The sequence below is a fragment of the Cyprinodon variegatus genome, unplaced genomic scaffold, assembly GCF_000732505.1.
Source record: "Cyprinodon variegatus isolate N-32 unplaced genomic scaffold, C_variegatus-1.0 Scaffold412, whole genome shotgun sequence".
Classification (NCBI taxonomy): Eukaryota; Metazoa; Chordata; class Actinopteri; order Cyprinodontiformes; family Cyprinodontidae; genus Cyprinodon; species Cyprinodon variegatus.
The window spans coordinates 302,581-330,036 of NW_015150865.1; the positions used below are offsets into that span (position 1 = coordinate 302,581).

At 34.9% G+C, this 27,456-nt stretch overlaps 1 protein-coding gene across 2 annotated transcripts in view; it reads left to right on the plus strand.

Moving 5' to 3' along the window:
* LOC107093193 (contactin-4-like) overlaps nucleotides 1-27,456 on the plus strand; it is a 240,968-nt gene that overhangs the window by 17,402 nt on the left and 196,110 nt on the right. For both annotated transcript variants that reach the window (XM_015388077.1, XM_015388076.1), the window contains exon 2: nucleotides 15,935-16,071. In XM_015388077.1, the coding sequence (XP_015243563.1) occupies nucleotides 16,017-16,071 (55 nt within the window). In that variant the 5' untranslated portion in view covers nucleotides 15,935-16,016. The remainder of the gene's footprint in view (nucleotides 1-15,934; nucleotides 16,072-27,456) is intronic.

A 27,456-nucleotide genomic window follows, 5' to 3' on the forward strand; every position in this document is an offset into this window, starting at 1 on the left:
ATATATATGTGCAAATAAGAAGGGGGATTGTTTTTAAAAACAAGGTTTTAGTGGCTGCTACACTCATTGAAAGTCAGAGTATGGGCATAATTCCATCAATTCAGGGCGACTGTACCTAAATGCACATAAGATGAAGCCCGGATGTCAGCCAAAGGGCCGTAATATTCATAAAAATAAGTATGGGGCTGGTTTTCAGCGTAACAGTAATTCTTTATAGCGTAACGGCCGCTCAGGTTCCCCATACTCCTGTAAAAATTTAGTTCCATTAACAATGATAGTAACCAGAGTGCCACCATAGCAATTGTGAGCTGAATTAATTGTAAAATTAGGTCCCACTAGCCTGCTATAGTATTTAGCGTGTTGAAGTGAATGCATCATTCTTATGTAGACACTCTCCAAATTGAATCACATATTACATGGACCTTGTGTAATTTTTTTGGGGCAGTGGTGGAACGTAGCATTACATTTGAAGTATTTATTCATCATGAGACTGAAAAATAAAACCTTCAACTCGGCAAATACTTGATTATTTTTGGTAGGAACTGACTTAACCATTAAACTATTTTTACTTAGGAGAGGCAGCCTCTACTCTATGTTTCATCTGACATGTAAGCCATTTTTCCTGGCGCGGAGGGTTTCTCTCTTGGCAGCCACTTTGGTCGATTTTAGTGTTTCGGTCAGTTTAGTTGAGATGTCCAGTTTTTTGAATTCGTCTCATTGTCTGTTATTGGGGACTGCCTTTGATATTTAACAGGTAGATATTAATGTTTGCAGATTGTTCCGTGTTTTTCTGTTGCCTGGGACCTTTTTATAACAGATTCTTTATATCCTTTCTAACCTTTCTATGAATATATTCATTTAATGAAAGGATGCCAAATGAGCTAAAGTCAGGAATATCATGAATATTATCTTAGATTAATCAGGTTCAGCAAAATTATAATTAATTAAGATCAGTCTGTAGCATTAGTCTAACGGTATGCTGCTTTTATATGCCTAGCTTTTATATTTCTACATGTAATGAATTGGTTTCTCTTTAGTTAAGAATACAGTATGTTTCAAATTACATATTGAAAAAGCTTAATTGAAACCTTACATCTGTATATCATGAAAACTTTGAATTTAAGAAATGAATTTAAACCTGGGAGAACCATTTTATGTCTGATCTAAAAGGAGTTATTTCCTCTCATCGGGAAAAAAAAACCCCAGCAGCAGCTGCTCTGAATGAATACACCAGGTAATTTTATCTAAACAATAAAGCAACTTTTTAGTATTTTGTTAAAAGGAAAGGGATAAAACAAAAGAAAATCATTCTGGTAACAAAGCAGAGCAGGAAGGCAATGTTTGACTAAAAACATGGAAGCTTAGTGTTATTTACTTAATGGTAAATAAAACAAAAATAAAACACACACATGTGCTGGTGACTAATAATGCCTGCACTGAAAAGCTTAGACGGAAAATAATCATCCATTGTTAACTGGACTTTTTAATTAAACCAAGTAAACAGTGTAAAGAGCAAAGGGTGGTGAAAACACCTGCTTGCTGTTTAGGATGTTAAATTAGGTCTCAGAAGGCACAAAACCCTCTTATTAGTGTTATGATTATTAGGTTGTACCTGAGCTGGAATGTTAACACCAATCTAAATAAAAAAGGCTCAATGACTTGAAGTAGTGTAGTAGTACTAGAAGTGGTTTGGAATCTAATGCATTTGAGAAAAAAACTTCAGCGGCTCGTTTAGACTGCACAGTGGATCATTGGCTCCCCCATCCCTTGTTTAAATGAGATCCACTATCTTGAAGCTGATTCAGGGAATTATTTGCTAATAATCAACTATTCGTATTTCTGTTAGCATCTCCCACTGCAATGCTTTAGACAAAATACACCATTTTCTTTGTTAAGTACTGAACTTCAAAAACATTTGTCAGAACTTTTATTTTTTTTTTTACAATGTGACTTTTATTTTAAAACTGAAAAATTTTGTCATTATGTCAATTAAATTGTAGCATGCAAGCTACATTAAAGGTACATTATACAAAAGAGCAAAAAGAATTAAATGATCAAAGGGGCTCAGAATTTCAACACACATAATTTGCCCTATAGATGATCCAAGGTTTTTCTGCGTTTGTTGATAATCATTAGATTAAATTATACATGATTTACAAATGGTAGTTAGATCTACCACCCTATTCTTGAGAAATACATTTTAGATTGAATAATAAGCAACCTTTTATTGTCAAGGGCCCCACCTTAGAATTGGATAAGCTGACAGCTTTGGTTCATATAAAGTACAGACTGGTCCAAAATCAGTTTGAATTTTCTATATGAGTTACAAATTATTCAAAATACAGTTTCTGATTTGAGAAATATTGACTCTCTCTTTCTCTTACATAAGAAAAACAGAGTGATACTTAATTTTTAAATCTTATCTCTTGTAGTTCTGATTAAGCCAAAAACCTGATTGTCTTGTCTGTATTATTACCAAATAGCCACATTGCTGTTTGCGGGGTTTTGGGGATGCATCTAACCCTAACCCATTCACGTGTGTTTTTAACTGAAGGGTTTTGTTTTATCTTGTAGCCCCTGGATACTAAAAATCTCATAAGTTATGATTTGTTTTTTATACCATAGTTTTATTGCATTCATATGGTATTCATCAATACTACAACGTCTGTGTTTAAATTTATTCACTTTCCTTTCGTGAAGTTTTAGTGACTTTTTCAATGCCTCAGCATGAGCAACTTAAAAGCAGCAAATGTTTATGTTTTTGTGTTATTTTTCTCAGCAAGGGAGCATGAGCAGATTCATTCGTATGCTTTCATTTCTGTGTTTTCTTTTACTTGAAATACCTTATAGTTTCTCCTCTAGAGGGATGTTGGTGTGTGGAATGGAACACAGCAGGCAACCAGTAGCTTGTGCATGTCAGAACCTGTGAAGCTCATACTGTATCATATGCTTTGATGTTTGGATCTGCTAGAAAGGGAGCGCTGTGTTCTTTATCAGCTCTGGTCCCGCTTGGCTTGAGTAACTCACATCATTAAACAACAGATCTGTTCTGACTGGTGCAGATTAACCAATAATTTTTATCTACTCCCAAGCTGATTTCTTTCCAGATGTGATTCTGCCCCTCCTAAACACAGACACTCATTAGTTTCTCATTGGAAAAAGCATTTGTAAAAGATCAAATTTGAACAAGTCTCAGGATTGCCCAATTTTCAAGAGGTTCTGGTGTGTGTGTTTTTATTTTAGCTAAAACTTGATTTACTCAGTAAAAAAAGTCATATCTTTAATTTTCTTTCTCATATTTGGACTTGTTTGTAACTATCTGCTTTTATTACCTATTTGCATTCCCCACTGTAGGACAGTGTCCTATTCTATTCTATATTATTCTATTCTTTTTCAGTTTATTCCTTTCTATACTTTTCCAATCTTTTTTATTATATTGTTTTCCAATCTATTCTATTCTATTCTATTTTTAAATTTTCTAGTAATTTTGTGATAAAAAAAAGTTTAAAATACTACTTCCCCTTTCAGGCAGGCCTTGACTGTTTTGAGGCAGAAATATCTGGTGTTCTGAACTTCTTATCTTGTCCTCAAAAAAGAACAAAAAAACAATTCTATCTACAATAAAGCAACGCCAAATCGTGACTTTTTTCACTGTGAACATGTTGTTCTTTTTGGTTATGCCCAGCCCTTTTGTCCGTACTAAGCACATAATTTTAAATCGCTAAAGTTGAAATTTCATTTACTTGAATTATAAAAACATTCCCCTTTAAGGTCTAAGGCAATTTGCACTTTTTTTTGTGGTTCAGACATATATATAGTACTCCCATTGTTGTCACATGTAGAACAATACTGGTATCTGTTGAAAATCCCTGCACCTCCCTCATTTATGCTGTTGGTCTCCATAGCCTCCCTCCCTGTTTTATTAGTGCACAGAACTGCCTTTGAGATACAGCCCTTACTGATTATTTTAATAAAAAATGATATTTTTGGAGTCTTGGTCAAATTTCTGCAAACTATCAATTTGGTTGAAGTACACAAATAAGCTAATTTTAGGAAAAGTTTTTTAGTTTGTTTTTTACCAGAATGGAAGGTATGAACTCCTAAGTACTAAATGCAAAATTCCTTAAAAATTAAATTCAAGGTAGTTTAGACATATGCACTCAAATGTTTTTTGTGTGTGTGTTATTTAATTCAGAAATGGTTTCTTATGTGCTAATGTTGCTCATAGGAAATTCTGCTAACTCGAAGATGGGTGAAAATGAGCAAGTGTTACAATTTTCTGGTAATTTGTTGCTGACTAAATACACAGGTTATTTATTCCACTTATGGCTATAAGTATCATCAGTCATTTTGCTTCTGCAAATGGTGACACATTATATTTTCTAATCTAAAGCTTTATTTGTGGCACAGTCTGTCTGCAAATTATGACTGGGAATAAGGGATTATCAGCATGAACAAGCCATGTTGATTCCAATGATACCACCAATGCTGTAGGTTTTCCAACTGTTGAAATAAAATCAAATACAAAGACAACAATTATCAGAACTCATCTCGAAGGTCATGTAAAGCTATGGCTTAATTTATGGTTTTATTTTCTCCTTATTTGTTTTATAAATTCATAAAAATTTGCATTGAATTATATGGGATTTATGCTGTGCCTGTAAGTGGTTAATCCCTTGATTTTAAAGACTGACCAACTTGCTGCACCTTTCCGAGTTTACTCTTTATCCAGTGTAAATAGAGCTGGAGCTGACGTTCAGCCTTGTTAAATATTGTCATCCGAATGTGGGTTTGAATTTTGACTATGATTTTCTGAGGCATCCTTTTATTTTCATGTTACCAATTCCATTACAACATTTTGTAACCACTGACAAGTTGTCATCTAGGACAATACGGCATTAAGCTCTTTATCTTCTCATTAACTCTGGCTGACTAGTGCTATTCAGCCTCTGAAAAAAATACCTCAGATTCTAATGGCTTGTTTCAACAATAGCATTTCTCTTGCCACTATTCCATAAAAAATAGAATTTGTGGAGTTAAAAATTAATGGTCAGTCTACCTAAAGATTTTTTTCAACTTAGCAGGGCTGGGTATCAGTTTAAATTGATTGGATTCCAATTATTATGATATAGAATATATTCTTTTAAATTGTTATCAATTTGATTCAATCCAATATCATATAGGATTTCTTGTATTCATTTTTTTTTTTTAAGCGGTTAGCTGAATTACTTGAAATGCAGTTATGTCACATATTGAGACTGGTAGTAAATTAATATTCAACTTAGAATTAATACAGTAATGGTACAGTAGCAAATGGTAACTGTTTGAACTATCTTAATTCCTTTATGAAGTGGTACACATTTGGGTTGATGTTGATGCCAGACACAAAGGCATAATTTTGTTCTTCTATGTTTATTAGCTGCCTGAAACAATTTCAACAACTAAATACAGCCACATACCTTCTCAAATATTAGCCATAATCACCTCTCTTGATTTTCGGAAACATGCAGAATTGGTTTACTCGTTGCAGCGTTTAGACTCAGACAAACTGTATAGTCATTTTGTATACACAGAGTGTATACAAAACGGAATTTTGTTCCGTACAGCTCTCATTACGTTTCCATTTCTTAATGTGCAGCAATGATCACATGTAAAAATTGTGGAAGAAAAAAAACATGGTGCAAAAAAGTGAAAACCCATTGATATGTTCAGTTTGAAGCAGAGACTGTGAAATGATTTTGAGTTTTTTCAACATTCAGCTGTCTGGTGGCAGTAGGGAAGACCCTGTTATAGAATCTGCTGGACCTGCATTGAATGCTGCTAAGCCTCTTCCCAGAGGTCAGCAGGGAGAACAGTCCAGGGTGGGGGTGTGAAGGGTCATTGATAATGTTAAAGGCTCGTGACATGCAAGCCAGGTGATGGGAAAGAAGAAGAAGACGATGAGAAAAATAAAGCAGAGAATGTGTGGACTTATTTAATTTTTTTTAATAACACATCCCTACTAGGCAATGAATCTCTGTAGTTCCTCAAAAGTTACACCTAGGTTCCTGGCTGCTACTCAGATCAATCCACACCCGGCTTCTCAGTTTAGAAGGTCAGCCAATTTCCAACTAACTTTTTGTTTAAAGCTTTAGATGTTATTGTATAATCTAACCAAGCTTTAAACTTTCCCAGATCTTTGTACAATATCTTTCTGCTGATTGAAATTGGTTGAATAAATGCCTGTGACATAATTCCCAATAAGATACCTTAAGGGTGAAGCTTTAACCTGTCAAAACATGAGATTGATCAAGGGGTATGAATACTTAAGCATTTCGATGATTTTTATTTCCCTTTATTTTGTTATTTCAGACTTTGTTCGTGTAAGTTACAAAAGATAAATGTGACAGAAGCTGTGTCAAAGTTGTAACAAGCTTTGGGAAGACCTGCCTGATTCCTTTGTTAACAAAGCACTGCTGGATATGCTCTGTGTAGTCTGACCATTTATCAACTTCCATTTTCCTGGCATCAAGTAACTAAATAGATTACAGCAACAATAGGCAAGAGCAGCTTTGTAAGGCCTTCAGCGGTGTGTTATCTGTAGCTTCCCAGGATGCTTTATCAGGTCCGGTTGAAAGGGGTCATGAGGGGGGTTCGAGTGATGCTTTGATACATTAAAAATAGATTTTACAACTGGAGGAAAACTAAGTTACTAAGAGTAACTCAGTCCTGTGAGTATGGTCTGTTCTCTCTAAAGGGATTATTTCTCCCTGATGATTCTCCATCTTTGCACATAGATTCTGATGAGCATCCTCTCTGTCAAATAATACTCAAGAAGAAGTATAATATATTATTTCATTCATGACCTTTTTTTTTTTCTAAAAAAAGCTAAAAGATTTGCTGTTGCTTGTGAAACTGTTATGCAAAATGTTTGGCAAACCATTGTTTACATGCAAGACTTTAATTAAAGGGGCATAGTCATTTTATTTGCCTATTTTGAAAATAATATACTCTTAATATGTCTGATAATACGTCTTTCTATCTGTCTCTCCATCTGTCCATCCATCATGTCCCTTGTACTTAGACTGTAGAGACTTAGAATAGCATTGCTAGCATTGCTATTAATAGTACCAATAGTACTATTAATGATGTTTACTCGCATATCCATCAACTCCACAGTGACATCTCAGGGCCTGTGCAGTTTTAGCCTCAGCTTCAATTAATACCAATATGCATACTGTATTCTGAGCATTGTGTTTTACCACAATGGATCTTCAGTTAATTATTTTTACTACTTAGATGGGAGAAGCTATATTTCTTAGTGGCATTGCTTCCTTCACTTTTAGGAAGCAACATATTCTGATTTAAGATCAAGTTCATTTTGTCTTTGGTTGGACTTTTATTAGCATCACATATATTGACCTGATGGTATTTACCAGATAAAACTAGCAAAAGACCTTCTCTTTTTTTTGCAGAAACTGGAAAGTATTGCAGTAGAGCTAACATTGGTATCTGGAACTGTTTATGATTTTAACCACCACAGCTCCATTGGAAATTCATTAGCATGACACATCACCCTGCAACACTTAAGGAGATTATTGGCAGGTTGGAACATTTTCTTTACAAGAAGCAACCTTTGTAACACAACCACAGTCCTTGCACCTGTATGCAAGTGACATCAGTCCGAGCATTTGAGCGTTCAACATTGGAGTTTAGAAATTTTACCTTTTGCCGGTGGACGCAGGACGGTCAACTAATCGGAACAGCAGATCCAGGAGTTTTTTGGGGGACAGAGACACTACATGCAAGCTCTTATCGCTTCTGTGAAGCTATCTACAATGTTGTCCCAGTTAATAATCAAAAGAACAAGCTAAGAGTTCAGTTTTTACAGATAAAAATGAAGTAGCTCACCCTCATAGTTCACTTTTTCGAAAAATAAACTAAGTTCATAAACTGTGATCATGTTATATAGAAAGAAATGGAAGTAAGGGCTTGTTTGTCAGGTCCCAGTGGGCACAGTTTACATAAAAAAGTAAAGTGTTGGTTCATAAAACTCTGCAAAGAAGAAATTGACCCTTTTTACGTTTTTGCTTTATCGTGTACCTGAACTAACTAATCACACGAAGTACACTGAACAGATGTGTCTTAAACTTTGTGCTTCTTGGATAGCAGGGCTGTTAATGTCATGATTCTGCACTTTTTTTGGTTCTGTTTAAGTTTTCAGTTGCACCTTGATTCATGTTTTTCTGTGTTTTCTAGTTTATTGTTTTAATTTCTATTTTGAGTTGGTTTTTCGTTGTATTTGATTTCTTATGTATTTCTTGTTTATGCTCTGTTGCCCTCTTGTGTCAGTCTCCTTTCCCTAGCTCCCTTCTAGATTCTTCTGTCCACACGTGCTTCCAATCAGTTGATTACCCCAGTCTTTGCTCTGTTTGACATATATACTCCTTCTCTTCAGTTACTGTTTCTCGATTCCTCATTGTTTCTTTGCTCCTGATGTGTGTTTTCCCTGGAGGAGGTCTTACTTTGGAGATGTATGAGCCCTTGACATCTGCACAACACAAGTCCAAAGTTTATTTTCTCTGGTTCAGCAGCTCTCAAACTGTTGGAATGTTGGTGAGGTTGCAGAAAGTAAGTGATTAAAATCAACAATTGTTGCCATAAATGTATTGGCTTTTGTCTATGTATCTTAGCAAAATCATTGACAATTTGACATGACACACAGTGCAGGAAACAGTATAAAGTGGAATGTAAAATGTTATCTGAACAACACTGGTAAACTCCCTGGACAAATAATATGGATGGAAATCAACTGTCAACATTTCAATATCTGGGCTGTAGAGACAAATCTTCACAAAAACATGACCTAGTTGACACCACCTGTTGTTCACAAGAACTGCCTACCCACCTCCTTTGAATTTTCCAACCTTCTTTAAATCTCCCTCTGCTCATATGGTTAGAAAGCCTGGCAGAGTCAGGGATATGACTCTGCAGCCACATTTCAGTAAAACGCAATACTGCATCTGCGATATTCTGGCTTGTTTTTTTGCGAGGGCTTGGAGCCCTTTTAATGAGAAATTTTTAGGTATGAGTTAATGCAATTAAAGAATTGCGGAATATTATTAAAGATTAGAATTTTTTCAAACGTCAGATATTTCAGTTATTCCCCATTATTATAAAATATGTTTTACTGGCAGACTGTTTTAAAGCCTTTATTTAAAGTAATGATTTTACAATGATTTTAAAACCAAAGAAAAAACATAATATAAGATTTAAGTATTACACACCAAAAAAATGTTTCATACAAACATGCATTTGAAAAGAATTATACTTAAGATTCTGGTTAGCTAAGATGTTCCTAAAAATATATATATTTTTTTCTCACTTGGTATGAATAGGATAAGATATTTCATAGGTTTCACACCGTGTTTTGAAGAATATGTTTGCAATAGAATTGTCAGTCTGGTTTGATCAGTCTAAGGGCCTGATTATTAGGTTTGCGTGTCTTAAAACGTTTGCCAACATGTTTGTATGCACAGAGCGGATCTTTAAAAAACTTTGCAAAGTGATTTGCGTGTTTGCCTTCATTAATATGCAGATCAAATTCTAATCACCAACGTGCAAATTAAGGGGTTCAGGATACACAAATGTAAAACCGGTACCACAAGCAAAGCGGTGTTCTCAACTGCGTCTGCAGTTTTTGTGTCTTTTTTAGTACTTCTGAAAGTCAGTATATCCACACTTTCTTCTGAGTATTTCTGTTGTGAGACAGAGCTTCCAAATGAAGCCCAGGGTCATTAAAAACAAGGTAGCCGTTATTTAGTACTGATACGGAGGGGACAAAAACTGGTTGTAACTCTATTGTCATTAGGAAGCAACTGTTAACCAGTGTACAAACAGTGTTTGCAAATTGTTGAATGTCACTGTTGATTTATCACAGGGTTATACACAACACTGCCAAAAATGATTAAAACATGGTTGAAGCATCTGTTTTTTTTAGTGGCTGTTGGGACGATGAACTGTTAATTTTAGCTGCTTGCAACAACAACAAAAAAAAACTATTTCCCATTTTTTTCTTCAAAATAAAAGTCCCAAACAGATAAAACAACACTTAAAGCACACATCTTCATGCACAAGGGGCATAACCACTGTTTAGACTTACTTTGCTAAACTAAGTCATAACCTGAAAGGAAGCCAAAAGCTGTGTTGTTATAATAGTGTGATATCTTGTGGTTGGATAGCTTGTTACTTTTTTTAGTGGAAAAAATGCACTGAAAATTAGGAGTTTGATGCATTTTTTTCAATTTCTTGATGAGAAAATATATTTACCTATGAATGCGGCAGGAGTTTTAAAACACTCAATATCCATGTTATATTAGACTTAAGTGAAGTCTAATATAACATGGAAATTGAGTGTTTTAAAACACTTCAGTGAGGTCTAATGTAACATGGAAGTTGAGTGTTTTGAAAGCAAACATAATGTTTCAAAACAACGTTTTACTATACAGTATCTCATTACTTATATAACCTTTTAATGTGGAGAAATATACTAGGGTTACATTATGTCTTCCATCTTCAATAATCCTATAATTTTTGTCATATGCTAAAAGGACACCAACAGTTTGGAAACTACACATTAACCTGAAAAGTTATGCCTTGGTGTTTTAAGAACATACTCTTTAATATGCATAAATCTGTTCTCTCGGAGTAAGGAAAAGCCATGCACTTCTGATGCACCTGACACAGTGGCTGATATACCTCCATGTGATCTATGGAGATAAAAGAGCATCTCCTCTGTAGGTGGAGAAGCAAGACAGAGCTGGAAGGTAGAGAATATGGGATTAATGAGTGCGCCCTAGTCAAAGAGTTTTCAATGCTTTTTTTTTATGTGTTCCTCCTTAGTTTTATTCCCCTTTTTGCCATTTTCAAAATCTCTCTGTGGTCTAATTTCTGCAAGGTGGGAATAACATAGCTTTCTTTGAAACTAAATTTCCTATATTTTGTTTTGTATGTTTCTGAGCAACATTCCTCAAAGTCTAAATCTGTTTAACAGTAGAATGGATTATTGCAGCTTAGGTCCCATAGGAGATCTTAAAAATGGAGATTTCCTTTCTGGCTTTGTATTACTCTTTTAATCTTTACAACAAATACCACAACTGCTTTAGTTTAAGCCTTTGACATCCATTTACAAAACTTAATCCGCGTATATTCTTCTTTATCTAACTCACAATCTGACTAAATCTGTGCTGTTTTCTCTTAATATCATATCATGTTTTCAACAACACCATTAAACATTTTGTCACCAACAAAGTTCTACAGTTGGGGGATGTTAATGAATTCTATTTTTAGCAGTCTGAGATTATTTTTTTAATGCAGATTCACAAGCTGTTTCTGCAGTATGACTGTATTTGTATTACATACAGTAAGCGCTGTACAGTATGCTTGTCTCTTGTTTATAAATAAGTTAAGACTGACTTATGTTAATAAATAAGATATTAGATTTTATGTTTTGTTGTGTTAGAAATACGTTATTTTACTTCTACACATCCTGCAAATGATGAAGCTATTGTCACTTTTTTGGCCTCAATAGTTTCTCTGGGCAGCACAATCATAACAAAACCCCTATGAGAATCTGGTAGGACTTGAAACTGATATAAAAGCTTGTGATCCAATCTTAGCTTAAGCTATCTGGCAATGAAGATGGACCAACATTTCATTGAAGTGAGGTAACACTACACAGATACATGCTTATAGCATTAACAGCCTGGGCTCCTTTAAGAGGTCAAGCGACCCATACCATGTTTTCAACAACACCATTAAAATGTAACCACCAACAAAGTTCTACAGTTGGGGGATATTAATTAATTCTATTTTTAGCAGTCTGAGATGTTTGTTTTTTTAATGCAGATTCACAAGATGTGTTTCTGCAGTATGACTGTATTTGTATTACATACAGTAAGCGCTGTACAGTATGCTCATCTCTTGTATATAAGTAAGTTTAGACTATCTTATGTTATTAAATAGGATATTTTATTTTGTGTTTTGTTGCGTTAGAAATACTTAATGTTAGTTCTACACAGTCTGCAAATCTGGTAGGACTTGAAACTGATATAAAAGCTTGTGATCCAATCTTAGCTTAAGCTATCTGGCAAAGAAGGTGGGCAAACATTTCAGTGAAGTAAGGTAACACTACACGGATACATGCTTATAGCATTAATAGCCTGGGCTCCTTTTAGAGGTCAAGTAACCCAAAGTCAGTGGTAAATAAAATTCTGACAGCCAGGTTGTGAATCGCACCCACTTGCACCCATACATGCCAATCAAACTAGAATATATCCTTAAAAACAAAAACAAAATTAACATACTTGTAATTTATAGATTTATTTTTATAAAGAGCAGCATGGCATTGTTTAATGAGACTTAAATTAACTAATGACACCATAATAACTTAAAAAAAAGAATAACTGGTATTGCCATTTATTGGAAATTTCCAACTTACTGACTGTAGGGACGTTGCATATAACAGCACTTCTGAATTGAATATGCTTTTAAAAGTCTGAAAGTTATGAATTTTAATTTATTTCATACAAATCAAGTTTATTTTCCCCATCCACCCATGTTCATTGCTAGTCCGGCACAGGAACAACACTGAGAGCAACAAGACACATAACCATAAACATAATGTTAAAGTACGTAGTTATCCCGAACATTCCACACATAGTTCTGTTCACCAGAAAAAAAACAAAAAAAAAACAAAACAGATTGAAAGTACTTGGAGCAATTATAAAAAAGACTCTAGCCCTAAATTAAATCCTTGATTTTTTTTTCTTTTTTTTTTTCTTTTTAGCTGTGAGGCAACAATGTAAATAACAGTAGATTTTAAACATTGGAATCACTACTGTAAATAAGAAAATTCTATATAAGTAATTACAAATTAACAAGCCCATTTAGTCATCAGGTGTTCTGTTTTCTGTATTCTAAACAGGGAAGTTGGAGACAAACTCCAAAGTGACAGTTCCAGTTATCAGCTTATGGACGATTGTATTCTCCATTGTCCATTTATGACTACTACAGCCTTGTGGCATGATTAAGAAATTTGGGGCAGAAATTGACAAAAAGACAGTATAGGGATATGATGTGTATTGCCATACAATATTTTATGTATTGCAAGACAATATTATTTATGCTGATACCATAACAAAGATGATATTTCCCGATTTTCAGAAAATAGCTCTTTAAAAGTTCACAAGAGAACAGCACCAGGATAATAGACTCATGGACAATGTGCTGCCAACCATTGGCTGGGATTTAACTGTTAAATAAAAGTCATCAATGAAATTGAAATTTGCATATAAATATATATTTCTTTTAATTTGAGATCAATTTGTCCATATTTTCAATCAGGAACAATATTGTGTAATACAGTCTCAGTATTTGAGAGAATTTATTATATCTTACATTCCTTAAAGACGGCACACATTCAACAGATACATTGTATATATACAGATATTTTAAGAGAATACATATGCAAACATTATTGGTTAAGCCTTTTGTCTTTCTCTTCTTGTCCCTTTTTCATGTTTTCTGTTAGTTTTGACTTCTTTCCCTTTTACTAATTGCCTTCCTCATTCCTTTTTACTTATTTTCCTCCTAGTTTCCCCTCTCCCTTTAGCCATTGTCTTTTTTCTTCTTTATTTCTTTTACTCATACTCCTCTCTTTTTTGTTTTACCCTTCCTGTCCCTTATGTCGTCTTCCTCTCCATGTTTGCAATGAGGAGATCTATCTCTGTAATCCTAATTTCTTGTTGAATAAATTTTCAAGCTATTTCTGCTCATTAAAAACCAAGAACCCCAAAATAATTTTATGCAAATATTTTTGATGAACTGTGCATCTCTCTTGTGAGATGAATTTCTATGCCAAAACTCCTTACAACATGGTCTTGTTGGCAAGCTGGAAAACACATCATGACAGGTTCTAAAACAAGCTGCATGTCATAGGAAAGACCAGTGATGCTACAAATGCACGATTAATGCTTAAACTACCTAACATTAAATTCATTCATATAGAATTAGCCCAACCTTAAACATCTACAGCGGTAAATGTTAACACACAATGTTATAGCAATTTTATTACAAAGCTATACTTCTGACGGGGATAATTTCATTCAAAGTAAAAGTTATGAAAAAAGTTATGAGGTTCTATTATTTTTGATGCATAACTTAACACATTAAGGACTAAAACTACCTTCCAAAATTACTTGTAAAACCTAGGAGGGATTTTTAGAAAGAACCTCCAAAGCCTGAACTTTCCCTAGAAAATCAACATAAAAAAAGCCTAAATGATTTATATCTCATGAGCTACAGCAAATAAAAAAAAAACAAAAAAAAACAATTGAAGCTTTCCTCAATATGAGCCAAACTTTTCAGTCTTCAATGTGATAAATAAATACTTATCAGCATAAAGGGGGACATATTTCCCTTTTGATAGATTTTATTCTCCCTAGTTGTTTATCCCCACAGGACTCACCCTGCCTGCCCTTAAGGTATAGTACATTTATCAATATGCGTACTTGTGTGTTCTCATGTTCTTGTGACACTTCATCAGCCTCAGCCCCAGGACTCTTCCAATTGCCAAGACTGAAAACACAAGACAGAGAACGGACAAAATCCCTGGATGTTATTTTCGCTCAGCCCTCTTTACTGAGCATGCATCAGGAGACTTATGCATTCTCCAGACTTATCAGCTGTCCCAGCATGTATTGCGCCAGATGCAGCTTCCAGGGGAGCACCTACGTAGCTCACAGTATTGTTAAAAGTTCACTGTTCTGTTGCAGTTTTTCTACCAAATTTTGTTTTAAGATAATTTCAGGTGAGAATATTATACTTTTAGGCATCACTACATGGCCTATTTACTAAGTTAGTGTCTAATTGAAGAAAGAGTACCGATGTTGAGAGAAGTGTGGCAACCAGCAGACCTCTGAGGCAAACCACAGCCCTCTCTTTGCCTAGTAATGTATGAAGTACCACCGGCTCTGATTGTGTTTTTTTTTCCCCCACTTGTTTTGTTTTTTTTTTTTTTGGCAAAAAGTTCATGTGATTTTGTTTATCTGATTAATTTCTTTCTTTTTTTTTTTTTTTTAACCAAATACTTGCTGGAATAACTTTAACATTTTTGTATTCCATACAGCCTATTCAGTAAAACTATAAACAGTTGTGTGTTTAATAATTATTCACATACTAAATTAAAAATAAGTAATTTAATATTATTTAGAGATTATAAATAAATGCTGATCCAGATGTACTGTGCATGTGGTAATGTCATAGGTATGTTTCTGTTCCAATTGACGCAGATTTGATCTGCGTGCTGCTTTCTAACTTTTAGAGCAGCTTTCTGCTTTCCCTCTCTTTTTTTCCCCTCTTTTCAGCACCACTAGGGTATCTTCTTTTTATCACCTTTTTTCTTTTCATATGCTTTTCTGCCATCTTCTTGGGCTCTTTCTGCACATGCTCAGTATGGACAGAACCTATGTAGTGGAGACTGAAGGGAGTCTCCTGAGACAATAAGCATTTTATTGGCATGTTGTGAGATGATTTTAAATGAAAAACATATTTAATGTGCGCAAATAAGTGATGATACGGACATGCAGAAATTCCAATTAATGTTTCCACGCTGCACGTATTCCCCGTGGCTGCTCTAACTTATAACTAAATGGCTTTCCTTTCACTGTTGTAAAACCTTTGAAAAACATAGTTTCTTTTGCGATTATTTTTCTTCAAAGCTTTAAATTGTAGGTTACTCCAACACTTTTTAAAAAATAACTTCAATTTATATATTTTTTTGCTCTTTGAGTAAGTTCCAGCTACCAAAACCTTTTAGGATGCCAAGCAAGCAATGCTCGACTACTTTTAAAGTTGCTGCTTAGAACATCTCACCTGATTTCTTTTTCTTCTACAGATTGGCAAAGGAGAGAACTGCAAATCGGATTCCATACATTTGTGATTGGATGTGAAAACACTTTGACCCTTCAAAATTGAAGATGATGTTGCTATGGAAACTACTGCTGCTGCAGTCACTTATGGGGTGCCTGGCAGGTAAAGTATCTTATTAAGAACTTTTGATGCATGCCAAAGCTGTCTTTGTGAAGTCTGACTCCTTATTCATATGTATTTGGGGCAGGTGGCAGTATGAAAGCTGAAGTTTAGAGAAAAGCAGCTTCAGGTGGATTAGACAGACACAGGCATATTTTCTCACTGATAATATTAAGAAAAGAATGTAGAATCAGCTCAGCGGGGCCTTTATTGTTAAAGTAAACCTCTAATGACACAAGGATATTACATTTCAGCTTCCCATGCATTTATGTGTTTGCCTTTTGTTGTTCACCACACTGATCCAATAATCCTAAATGTAAATGAGAATGCAGAAAAAATGTTGCTTGAGTTCAAGTATCTCACGCATTAAAATAAGTTTTTATTTTATGATGGGGTAAAAAAAACAACAACAGTTTATTAATCCAAGGTTCTATAAAACCTGGAAGATTTGGTATAAGATAATTCATTCAAGCATTCACTATGGGCTGTAAAGGAAAGTAAAAACAAATGTTTAACTTCAAGCAATACAGGCCTTTTTATAGATGTGTTTACATTAAGGCCTGCAGCTGAATATTGCAGACACACATAGAGGCGCTCAACAGTATGACGTATATAAGAAATAAAAACAAAACATAATTACCAATATGAGTAACCACATTACTATTGAGGACTCAATAAAACTCTTACATACAATTAGCCATTCACCAAAAACATATGGAGCTAATATACTATATTATAGTGTACCGTTTTCTACATATACTATATTACACTGCCAGTTTAAAACAACCCTATAAAGTAAATTTTCCTATATCCAATATGGATGGATTTCAGCTTGGGTTAATTTAACATCTCAGGTTAGATTATTGGTTAGGGATCCAAACCAAAAAAAATAAAGAGCTTAACCCTGGATTAAAAACAAATAATCCATCCATCTGTTCATCCATTTTCCCATCTGTCTACTTTTCCTGATTTTTTTTCTCTTCAGGGTTACCACTGTCAGGGACAGCACTTCTCTGGCAAATAACAATGAAAATGGGATGTTTTTATTAAAGAGCTAATGTGCTAAGACAGCATTACATTCCTAAGCACAAAAAAATGTGCATGAAGGAAGGTTCTTGTTCTTTTGATGTGAATTATCCCTGTATTTTCATTATTGTCTAGTTTGCTGTTGGGGCTGTAGCGTTTTCACCTGCCTGCCCTGTGGAGCCCATGACAGTCTTAGGGGTTCACATCCTCACATGTGCAAATAGGGAGGTAAATGTGTTTTTAAAGTCTTAGGGAAATGGCTCTTCCAACGTTTGTAGCTCCGAATTCTCCTGAGTGGTGCCCGAGTTTACATGAGTGAATAAAGTGAATGTGATTGGTTGATTATCAAGGGGGCCGGATTGTTGTGGTGGAAGGTTCGCAAGCCTTTTGGTTGTAGCCGGTGTCCCGAAAGCATCTTGCTAACCAGTTAGCAACTTAGTGCTGGTAGGGTCCCAATGGGAAATTACATTGGGACCAAGTAGCACTTAGCAACGACACTGTCAAGGAACGCTATGGACAGCGGCAACATGCAAGAGGAGGAGAGTTTTGTGTCGGAGGTCGTGGATGAGTCTCCTCCGTCATACATTTTTTTTTCAGAGGAGGAAAGAGCGGGTACAAAGTTGTTGTGGAAGAGGGCGCCAGGGCGGCAGAAGGATCATTTGGTGTAGAAGGCTTACAGACGTACATGTTTGAGCCCTTGCCTCACAACGCTGCTAGTTCTGTTAGCTCTACACCTGCCGAAGACACAGACATCCATCCCCATCCCCATCAGTCAGCAATTATCCACACCTAGGTTTTCACTAAATGACTACAGTTGATTTAGCAATTATCAATTTTATTAGGCTACATCATTATATATTATGCAGCTCTGCAATCATAAATAAAATTTGTATTTACAGATGACAGGACCATCGGTCACTACACCTGCAGCTGGCATGTTGGTATCAAAGGGATGCTGTTTCAATTTGTTGTTATTTCGCCCAAAGAAAGAACAGTTAGAGATCAACCTGCTATTAAAATAAGATCTTCAACAGAAAATGGAAAGAAAGTCCAGCAAAGCTCCTCTAACAATAAGAATTTCATTCATTTCACTACATTATGGCTCCTTGGCTTTATTATATAAATGTATGGAATATGTGGGTTTAGGTCTGTCTGAATTTGTGAAGAGTTTTGCCATTAACATGTTTATGTATTGTATGATAGAGATGGAGAGTGAGATAAAGGGTTGACAGATGTGGTCTGGCGATTTGCAGTACATGTGTGCATGTGTATTCAAAGGAGATGTAGAAGAAAACGTGTTGAATTGGCTGATGGCGAACTCATAATAAGCATTTACATCTTATGTTGCACCTCTCGCCTTAATCAGTAATTTTAATTGTCTGTTTTCAGATCAAATAATTTTTCTTTTAATATATTTGTTTTTTACTTCGGTAACAATGCAACCAAGTCAATTTCAGCTCTTTCACTTTTTACTGGTCCTTTAATTTCACCGCTCAGCTCTGAGTCAGCAGAACTTTGATCTGTGATCCAAGTTTTTCGTATGTTTTTTATGTATTTTTTTTTCTTATTTGTCTTCAATGCCTATCCTTATATGGAATCATCGGAGGGTTGTTGCACCAAACAAAGCAGCGTAGTCACCACAGCTGTTAACAGAAAAGTGTAAAAAACAAAACAAAAAAAAACATATGTTTGCAGTACTTCACTGTTTAAGAACATTTTTGAGTATTTAAGTCACTTTGAAAATACTTAAAGAGAATACCCCAAAGGACCACTATCAGTATTACATCAGTGACCTAGAAGATTACAGTTTGACCATATCAACCAGAGCTTAATACCACAAGTTAATGGAATTTGTATTACATTACACTTTTCTGGCCACACTGATCACTCAAAGCACTTAACACTTTAGCCACTTTGATCCATTCACACTCAATAACATGGACACCTTCATACACTTATATGGAGGTTGGTAGTCCACTTGAGCGTAAGAGACCTGCCCAGGGGTACACCATCAAGTGATGTGCCAGTGTTTGATCAAATTGTAAAAGGACTTCTATTCACACCATTCAAACTAAAAAAGAAAACTGCATCAAATGTCTTGAAAAAACAAGAGACTTTCTAGTCTTTCTGTTAAAAAACACAGATTGAGGTTTTCAGTGTTTGCCAAAATGTTAGTCTTCTTTTTGCCTTCCTTGTGGTATAATGCAGTCAGATTCACTCACTCACTAAAATTATGGCATATTAAATCATAATATGAGTTAAATCAATGAAATTGTGTAGAATAAAATAATAAAAATCAATCTGAGAAAGTTTTTTTCTATCAATGTGGTGTGAAAACCATAAAAACTACACTAGATGGGTAGTAGGAAAGGTAATTATTTTTTATAGAGCCACAGTTTAAGAAGATTAAATTTGGGGTTAATTTCTCATGTTGACATTTGAAAATCTCTCCAGGCTACGTTCAAATCACCATCATTCACTTACAAAGCAGTAAAGCTAAATTATTGCTTCATTATACTGTGGTGCCCATTTTAGCCAGAGGGATCTGTGGCATTGACACATTTTGATGAAAGACTTTAATTTATCTCCTTTACAAATTCGAATGGTCACCTTAGAGGATCTGTGGAATCACTCAGTGTTTAATCAACAGGTATTAGGCAAATCATTAAGACAAAAGATGTCATATTGATGAGGAAATCCGTCTCTCGTTAATCAACCCACAGCAAGTTGTCCACCCTCCGTGGTCTTACAAATAATATTATGATATTTCTATGAGTAAAGCCTGATTGTTGTATTTGCCCTTGCAGGGTTCTCTGGGCGTGTCAATACTTGTCTCGTGGCAGCTCTAACAATCGCACTTCTCACAGCTGATGGCTGGTGATAATTGACCAGTGTGCTGCCTATTCCTCATGGAGGTGTTGAGTTCACAGCAATCATTTCTGCTATGGAGAAAAGTGTCAAGAGGTGCAAACATAACATGATTTGGTATGTGTTTTCAAGAATCGCATAATATTGTTGGTAACCCCAGTGGTGTTTCTTTTCTCTGAGCAACAGATTTGTCCTTAAAGTCGTAGTCATACCATCCTGAAGTGATGAGAGTTTTGAGTCCAAAAAATACTTTTCAAAGTACATTTTTAATTCAGCTTTAAGACTTTAATGCGAGGAATTTTTGCTATTATTTTATCCCATATCATTTTATTATAGCATTTTTGTTATGCCGATTGAAAAAATACTAAGCGCTACGCTAATCTTTATCGACCAGTTTATAAATATGTATTGATATTGCAATTCCTATGTATTGCACAGTCCTCAGTAATGCAATGGAAAGTGGTCTCATTAAGTACCTGCCACACATGTAACAACTTTTAAGGAGAAATGTGAGCAGTCACCTTTTAATGTAAAGTCTATATATTAGATCCAAAGTTAAACTTTCATATTAGTTTCTTGATGTAACATTAATTGCATCCATAATTGATTTAAAATGTTCTAATAACCAGTGAGGTAGTGCAGGACACACAGTGGTCTCTTTCTTTTTTTTCAGTAAAACCAAGATTTATAATTTCTGCTGTATCAATGTAATTATAATTTTAAATAGTTTATTTTCTTTTGGGTGTTGTCCAAGATAGTTTTGGGATTTCCCCCACTTACTGGTAATAGCTGTGGGTTAGGTTGGTATGATCTTTTTCTTTTTAAACAAACAAACAAAAAAAAAGTCAGCTCTTTGGTTGTTTTTTCTGTTGGTGTCAGAGGGCTAGACGTTGCCAAATGTATGCCAACAATTTGAAAACTGAAAAGGCCCACATAGGATGGCTCTTCACAGACACATCTGTGTTCTCCTAGGTAGTTATTTTGCATAGGTTGACTTGATGTTGTTTAAACTAAAACAATTATATTATTAATGCCCATGATTCTCCCAATAAATCAATTTTGCCTCATTCACTGTGGGCCAGTATGAGATTCTCATGGCATGATAAAAATGATTTAATTGCACTAACAATTTATTGTTTTCTCAATAAAAATGGGAAAAAAACACCATGGTGACATTGCTCTTACAACAAAATTTAAAACTCTATGAAGACTATGTACACACTGCTAATAAAAAACATATATCCCTGCTTGGATTAAACATATTGATAATGGTACTATTATTGTTAAGCAAACATAGGTTTACTTTCATTAAATTCAGTAATAGTTACTTCTGATACATTTTGTGGTTTTCTTTTCTGTAAAGATTAACCCCGAGAGTCTAACAAGTTGATATTAGAGGCTTTACTAGCTGGGCCATCAGCTCTTACAGCCAGCCTGTTAAAGCGTGCATTGACAGGGACGTCAATACTATATTTTCATCAGGATAAAAAAAAAAAATATCGGAATGTATCCGTCTGCATCTAAAATCTAAGATAAAATCAGGCTGAAAGAAACACTATCAGCTATAACCTAATGGTTAATAATAGATGGGTCTGTTGTTCTCATACCTATTGTTATGGACTTTTACTATATTTAAGTAACTTTTTATAATACCACACCAAAAATGAGTAACAAAAGTATTTATAATTTTGTATTGGATCAATATCGGTATTGGTATATTGAATATTCAAACCTGAAATATTTGTATCATATCAGAAATAACTAAATGTATCGGGACATCCCCAGTTTTAATGTTGCAATACCAATTGTAATTTAAGTTCAAAATAAACCCTTATCACCTTAGCAGGCCCAGGCCTACAGATAATACATCATTAGATTAGTGTTTGAATAAATTAGGCTGAAATTAGGCAAAAAATATAGCACTACAAACTTAAAATGGCCGGTGCTTAAAATAAAGCATATTTGTATTAATGTAAAGATACTAAAGTTTCGACCCAATTAACTGTTATTTTAACAACTGTAGATCCAGCTATGACATTTTTTATTTGTCAGTTCAGTTTCCCTCAGCTTTGGTCATATACACTGTGATCAGTTATTTTCATCATCCAACTGAACTTGTGGCTGCTCAACTCAGAGATTTCCTGATCTGTTGAGCCTGGTGTTACCGTTGTTACAAATGTCAAATGGATTTAGAAAGAAACTCTGTTCTGCACCACTGCCGAACTGGGGCTTTGGAAATCATTTGTATTTCGTAGATTCTCTCAGTGTTTGAAGGAAGTTCAAACATCCGCCAACTGAGAACATACACAGTAGCTTGTTTAACAAAAGCTCAGAGATTTGGAGCTGGCTTTATTGATCTACATAAAAATGGCACAGAGTTTTACAACAGCTCTAAAAATAATGCAGAGGTTTTCAGCACAAAGAAAAAGATCAAATCAGCATAACAAGCTCTCTGCTTTTGTGTGTTGCAATTGTTTTTTCCTTTTCACACTGTCTTTTAAGAGTACACCACATGAGAGCTTATTTTAACAAAGACACCTCACATCTATATTATTAAAGCAAAGATTGAAAGTTCAGTGGATTCAAACAGTATTTTGCACATACTGTATATAAAGGCAATATCAGCCCTAAAGTATCCTTCAAGGATACATAAACACAAACCTATGAAATTATATATACCCTTGCGTCATGTTCAGATTTACAAGAAATGGTGTGAGAATATTTCCAAAAACTATTTTGCTTTTATTGCCTTTAAAAAAACTAATCTTCTATTGAAGTGACATAATTGTCAAAGAAATGAGGAAAGATGGACCCAGTATTCAAGGAGAGACAGTCAGTAGGCAAGCCCAATCTCAGACTCTCTGTTAGTGGGAGAAACACAGGTAAGTGACCACGCTCATCTGATAGAAGATGATTATCCGAGTTGGTCACTCTCCTGGTTTAACAGTCCAGTCCAAGAATGTCCACAGTGCTGCAGTCCCAGAGGTCTTGCAGGAAGCCGATCCTGGTCAGGGATCCAGAACAGACAGAACAGGCAGGATTCAGGCATCGTAGAGCTCCCAGGCAGGTTCAGAGCTCTAAGGTTACTGCAATCAAATAATAAGTCAACTTTTTAATGAGACTTCTGCACTTCTCAGGTATTTTGGACCACTTCATGTTATCAAGCTCAAGGAGGCTCAATCTTGAAGGTTGTCTTTTCCAGATGCAATGTTTTGGCTCCTTCCAAAGATGCTCCATGGGATTTAGTTCAGGGCTCATAGAGGGCCACTGCAAATCCGTCCATATTTTTGGATTTTAAACTTTTCCTTTTGGGTCATTATCCTGTTCCAAGACCCATGAACTGTTACTGAGACAAAGTTCTATGACACTGAATAGCATATTTCTCTCTAGTATCCATTGATTGTTTTGAGATTTCATTGAACCTTATATAGATTCAAGACGCCCTGTGCCAGATGCAGCAAAGCAGCCCCAAAACATACCAGAGCCTCCTCCATGTTTCACAGTAGGGACAGTATTCTTTTCTTGACATGTGCTTCATTTTTCCATATGTGCACATAGAGCTCATGTGTCTTGGCAAAAAGTCAAATTATTGTCTCATCTGTCAACAGAACATTCTCTCAGAAACCTTGTGGCTAGTCAACATGTAGTTTGGTGAATTCCAGTTGGGCTTTTTTGAATTATTTTTTTTTATGAATGAAAGGATAAAAAGAAAATAAAAATCCAAAAGAATATTTATTTAAAACATAGTAAATACATACAGTGTAATCCATGAATAGTATATTTCTAATCAGTTTGATTACCACAACCTCAAAAATGAAAAATGCTTACTAAACAAAACAAAGCTTTTTTTTTATTAAAAGTCAGTATGTTTAATCATGCTTAAATGACCACAACACACATCATAAGAACAACATAACAAAAATTGAGAAATTGCAGTAAAAATAACAACCCTCTCATCTAAACAAATAGGGATATCTAATTGGAACTGAATTTGAATAAATTGCTGTAAATTTAAACACATCATCTGAAACAGGATTTTTAAGTATAGTGAGAGACGAAAGAGACGCTCAGATCAGTCAAGCCTCCACAGAAAGCCTTAAAAAACTGTAAAGGTTTATTTGCGGACCAAACTCTGGTAATCAACCTGTGTGTGTGTTTTCACTTTATGTCATGAGCCTACTTCTTTATCTACATCTGGCTCACTATTTACACCTTAAAATAGAGATCCTAAAAGGTTTAATTTGATTTGTGTCCGATGACGAGAGAGAGAACTTTGATAGTGAGGCTAGGCTAACAATAACAGTGAGAGACTGCCACCTGTTATTTCTTTCAAATAAAAGGTAACTATCAGAATCTAATTAACCAGTGCAAATTTTACAGGTCTGTATGTGAGCATAGGCAAGAAATGTAAATCTGCATCCTATTTTCCCAGCAGCAGCAGAGTAGGCATGATTTTTTTGCATCAGTTTAGCTGGTGTTATGGTTCAGTCACAGCACTGCGGGCAGCAATGGTTGTTTAAAGTAGAGGCCACAAACTGGCTGTGTATTACAATGCATAAGGATATTTTCCTCTCTAATGCATCTTAAAAAGAAGCGTAGACTTTTGAGTAAATACATTTTCCTGTGAGCAAAAAATGTATTTACTCTCTAAATATACAGTTTAAATTTAATTTTTATGAAGAAAATGTTTATTCAAATCTTTATATTTTGTGAGAAAAAAAAAGTTTAACTGTGTAATAATCAGACCACAATACATTTTTTTCCTCACACACACACTTTGGGAATCCCTGCCTTAGTTTATATCCATTATTTACTTCTGTGAAAATTTCTTAAATGTGATTTTTGGCAGTAATTAATATATTATCAGTTTTATATCTTACCAAAGTCTAGAAATTTTAAATTATGATAATTTTTTTCAAAGAACAATACATTTGTGTGATCTTTGAACCCTACTTTGAGTACTTTTCTTATTGCTTATTTCTAAAATTCAATTATTTGCTTTAGAGTACTTTTGTAGCCTTTTCCTCAAACCTCAGAAATTACAATAGGTACGGCTAAATCATTGAGTAGGGAATGTATAGTTCTTTATAGTTCTAGTAATGGCTCGTTCTTACCAAAATGTCTGTCCATTTAGCTAGTTTAGCTTTTTACATATCCTACAAGAGGTTTCTAGCAGATTTTGGGTCCATAATAATGCTAAAAAACTTGATTTCATTTACTATTTTAAAAAATGTATGTTACATTTTCAGTATTGCTTGAGATTCTATTTTATGCCTTCCAAAATTTATGATGATTTGTTTTACTTGTTTACATGAAATTTTCCCGTAAGGGGATTTGTATCCGGTTTTTCGCAAAAACTGTTTTCCTTATATTCTGTACAGTACATAGAAGGAATGCTGCATTAGAACATGAGGCACATACGTTACTCTTTTTATTCCCCTTCTGGCTGATGGATTATTCCTCTTTGCTAGTTTGTTGTTGCTATTATAGGTCCTTTCCTTCAACATTGCTTGTTTGCCATTGATTTAGAATCCTAATCTTTTCCTTGACGAAAGAAAGACTGTATTCCACTAAGATGTTGAAAGCAAGTGCACTATACCTCTCTTTACACTTTTTTTTTTTTTTTTTTACCTTTTTAACCAAGCTCTCTTGTGTTATGTTTGTGTGTCATTTTGATTTCTGGGTCCTCTAAATGAGCCATTTGATTCCACCACCCCAGGACTCGCTGTGGAGCAGATTAAAAGGCCTGTCGTTCCAGGCAGGCTCAGCATTTTATACAATGTGAAACGCTCTCTTTCACACACACACCAAACAAAAACAGTCACAGCTTTTCATACCTTGCACATTATGCTTTTGCTCATTTCGATTGTGCTTAGTGCAAATATTTTCTATTTTATCACAAAAAAAGATGATGCAGATTTTTTTTATTCTAGCTACTAAATTGCACATTGAATGAACCACCAACTAAAATAACATAAAGAAATGCATTTTTTTTATTTCCTTCATTCAATACCTCACATTTCTGTTACAATTAAGAATTGATTTTATCAGCTAAAGAACATTGTCAGTGTCACTGTAATTACTTGCAGAATAGGTTGTTGCAATAACCTGTTTGATAATCTTTCTAAAAGTATTCAGTCATTGATTTAAGTGGTAAAAATACTGATGAAGACCAAAAAGAGAGCTGACATTCGAATGGCTGAAAATCTATTAAACATTCTCAAGTCCATCATATCAACTGCATCAGAACTGTTTCATAGTAAAAGTCACTCAAATCCCTAAAGTTGTCTGAACAAAAATTCATAATAAAAACCTGTTTTCTTCTACTAACTGGCCTGTGGAACAGCCTATCTGCAAACCTGAGGGAAGCAGACTAGTGGTGTTTAACGTGTGGTTTTTAGTTTATTAGCTTGAAGTCTATATATACACCTTGTTTCTTTAAATTTACTGTTTTATCTTAATTGAAGCACTTAGCAGCCCTTACTGTTTTGCTCTATGAAGAAAGACTGATTGATTGTAGGATTTAAGGGCATCCTATTGCAATAAACAGATATACATGCACATTTAAGTTAAACTTAACATTATGTAAAAGAACAACCCTCCCCTTGAAAAATTTATAAAATTTCTACAGAATTTGGCAGACTCAGGAGACACTGAGGGGCATTGGTAAGTATAGGAATTAACGGAGAGGGTTTGGACTGAATGTAGTCAGAACAAGGGAAAGTAACTTTGGATTTTATACATGACTAAACAATTTAAGTAACTAAATTAGAATGAACACTGACTAATACATGATAAAATGCTCACCTGAAAAATGCTATTGATCTATCTATGTTTGCAATTCCAACTCATGACTGCCCTATGGGCACATGTCTGAGTGGGCTGGTTTTATTGTGCACTCCATTTGAAGGTCGTAATACCATGAAGATCAGTGTTTTTGTTATCGCCATAATTGTAACAGTGACTGTAGTAGCCATATGCAAACAATGACAATTTAGTATCCACATGCTATATATTAGAATCACATCACCTAGAAGATAATGTCTTTGACTTTGCCGCTCATGTATAAACTGTATGCATGGGTATCATTTAGTGCATCCATGTAGAGTTTCCAAAAAGAATATTGCATTTGTTGCAGTCCCACTTTTCTGTCTAAAACCAACTGTGTGTGTTCTTTTGTCAGATTTAAATGGGGTAGCAGGATCTAAATGTTTTTCTGCCATGGAGAATGATGTGAGTCCCCTCAGAAAAAAGAAAACAAAAACACAACAACTGGCTCTTGAAATCAGTCCACCTTATAATAACCAGGTGGTTGCCGGTCATGGGCATTGTAAGTGTAGTTTACACAGAAAATTTTATAAATAGTGTTTTAGTAGTCTCTGTAGGATTGTATATAGGCCTAACCACAGTCCCATTCGAGCACAATGACTATCTCTGTAGTCAGTTTGTCAGCTCTGCGCTGCCATAGCCCAAAAGATGTCTGTCACCATTATG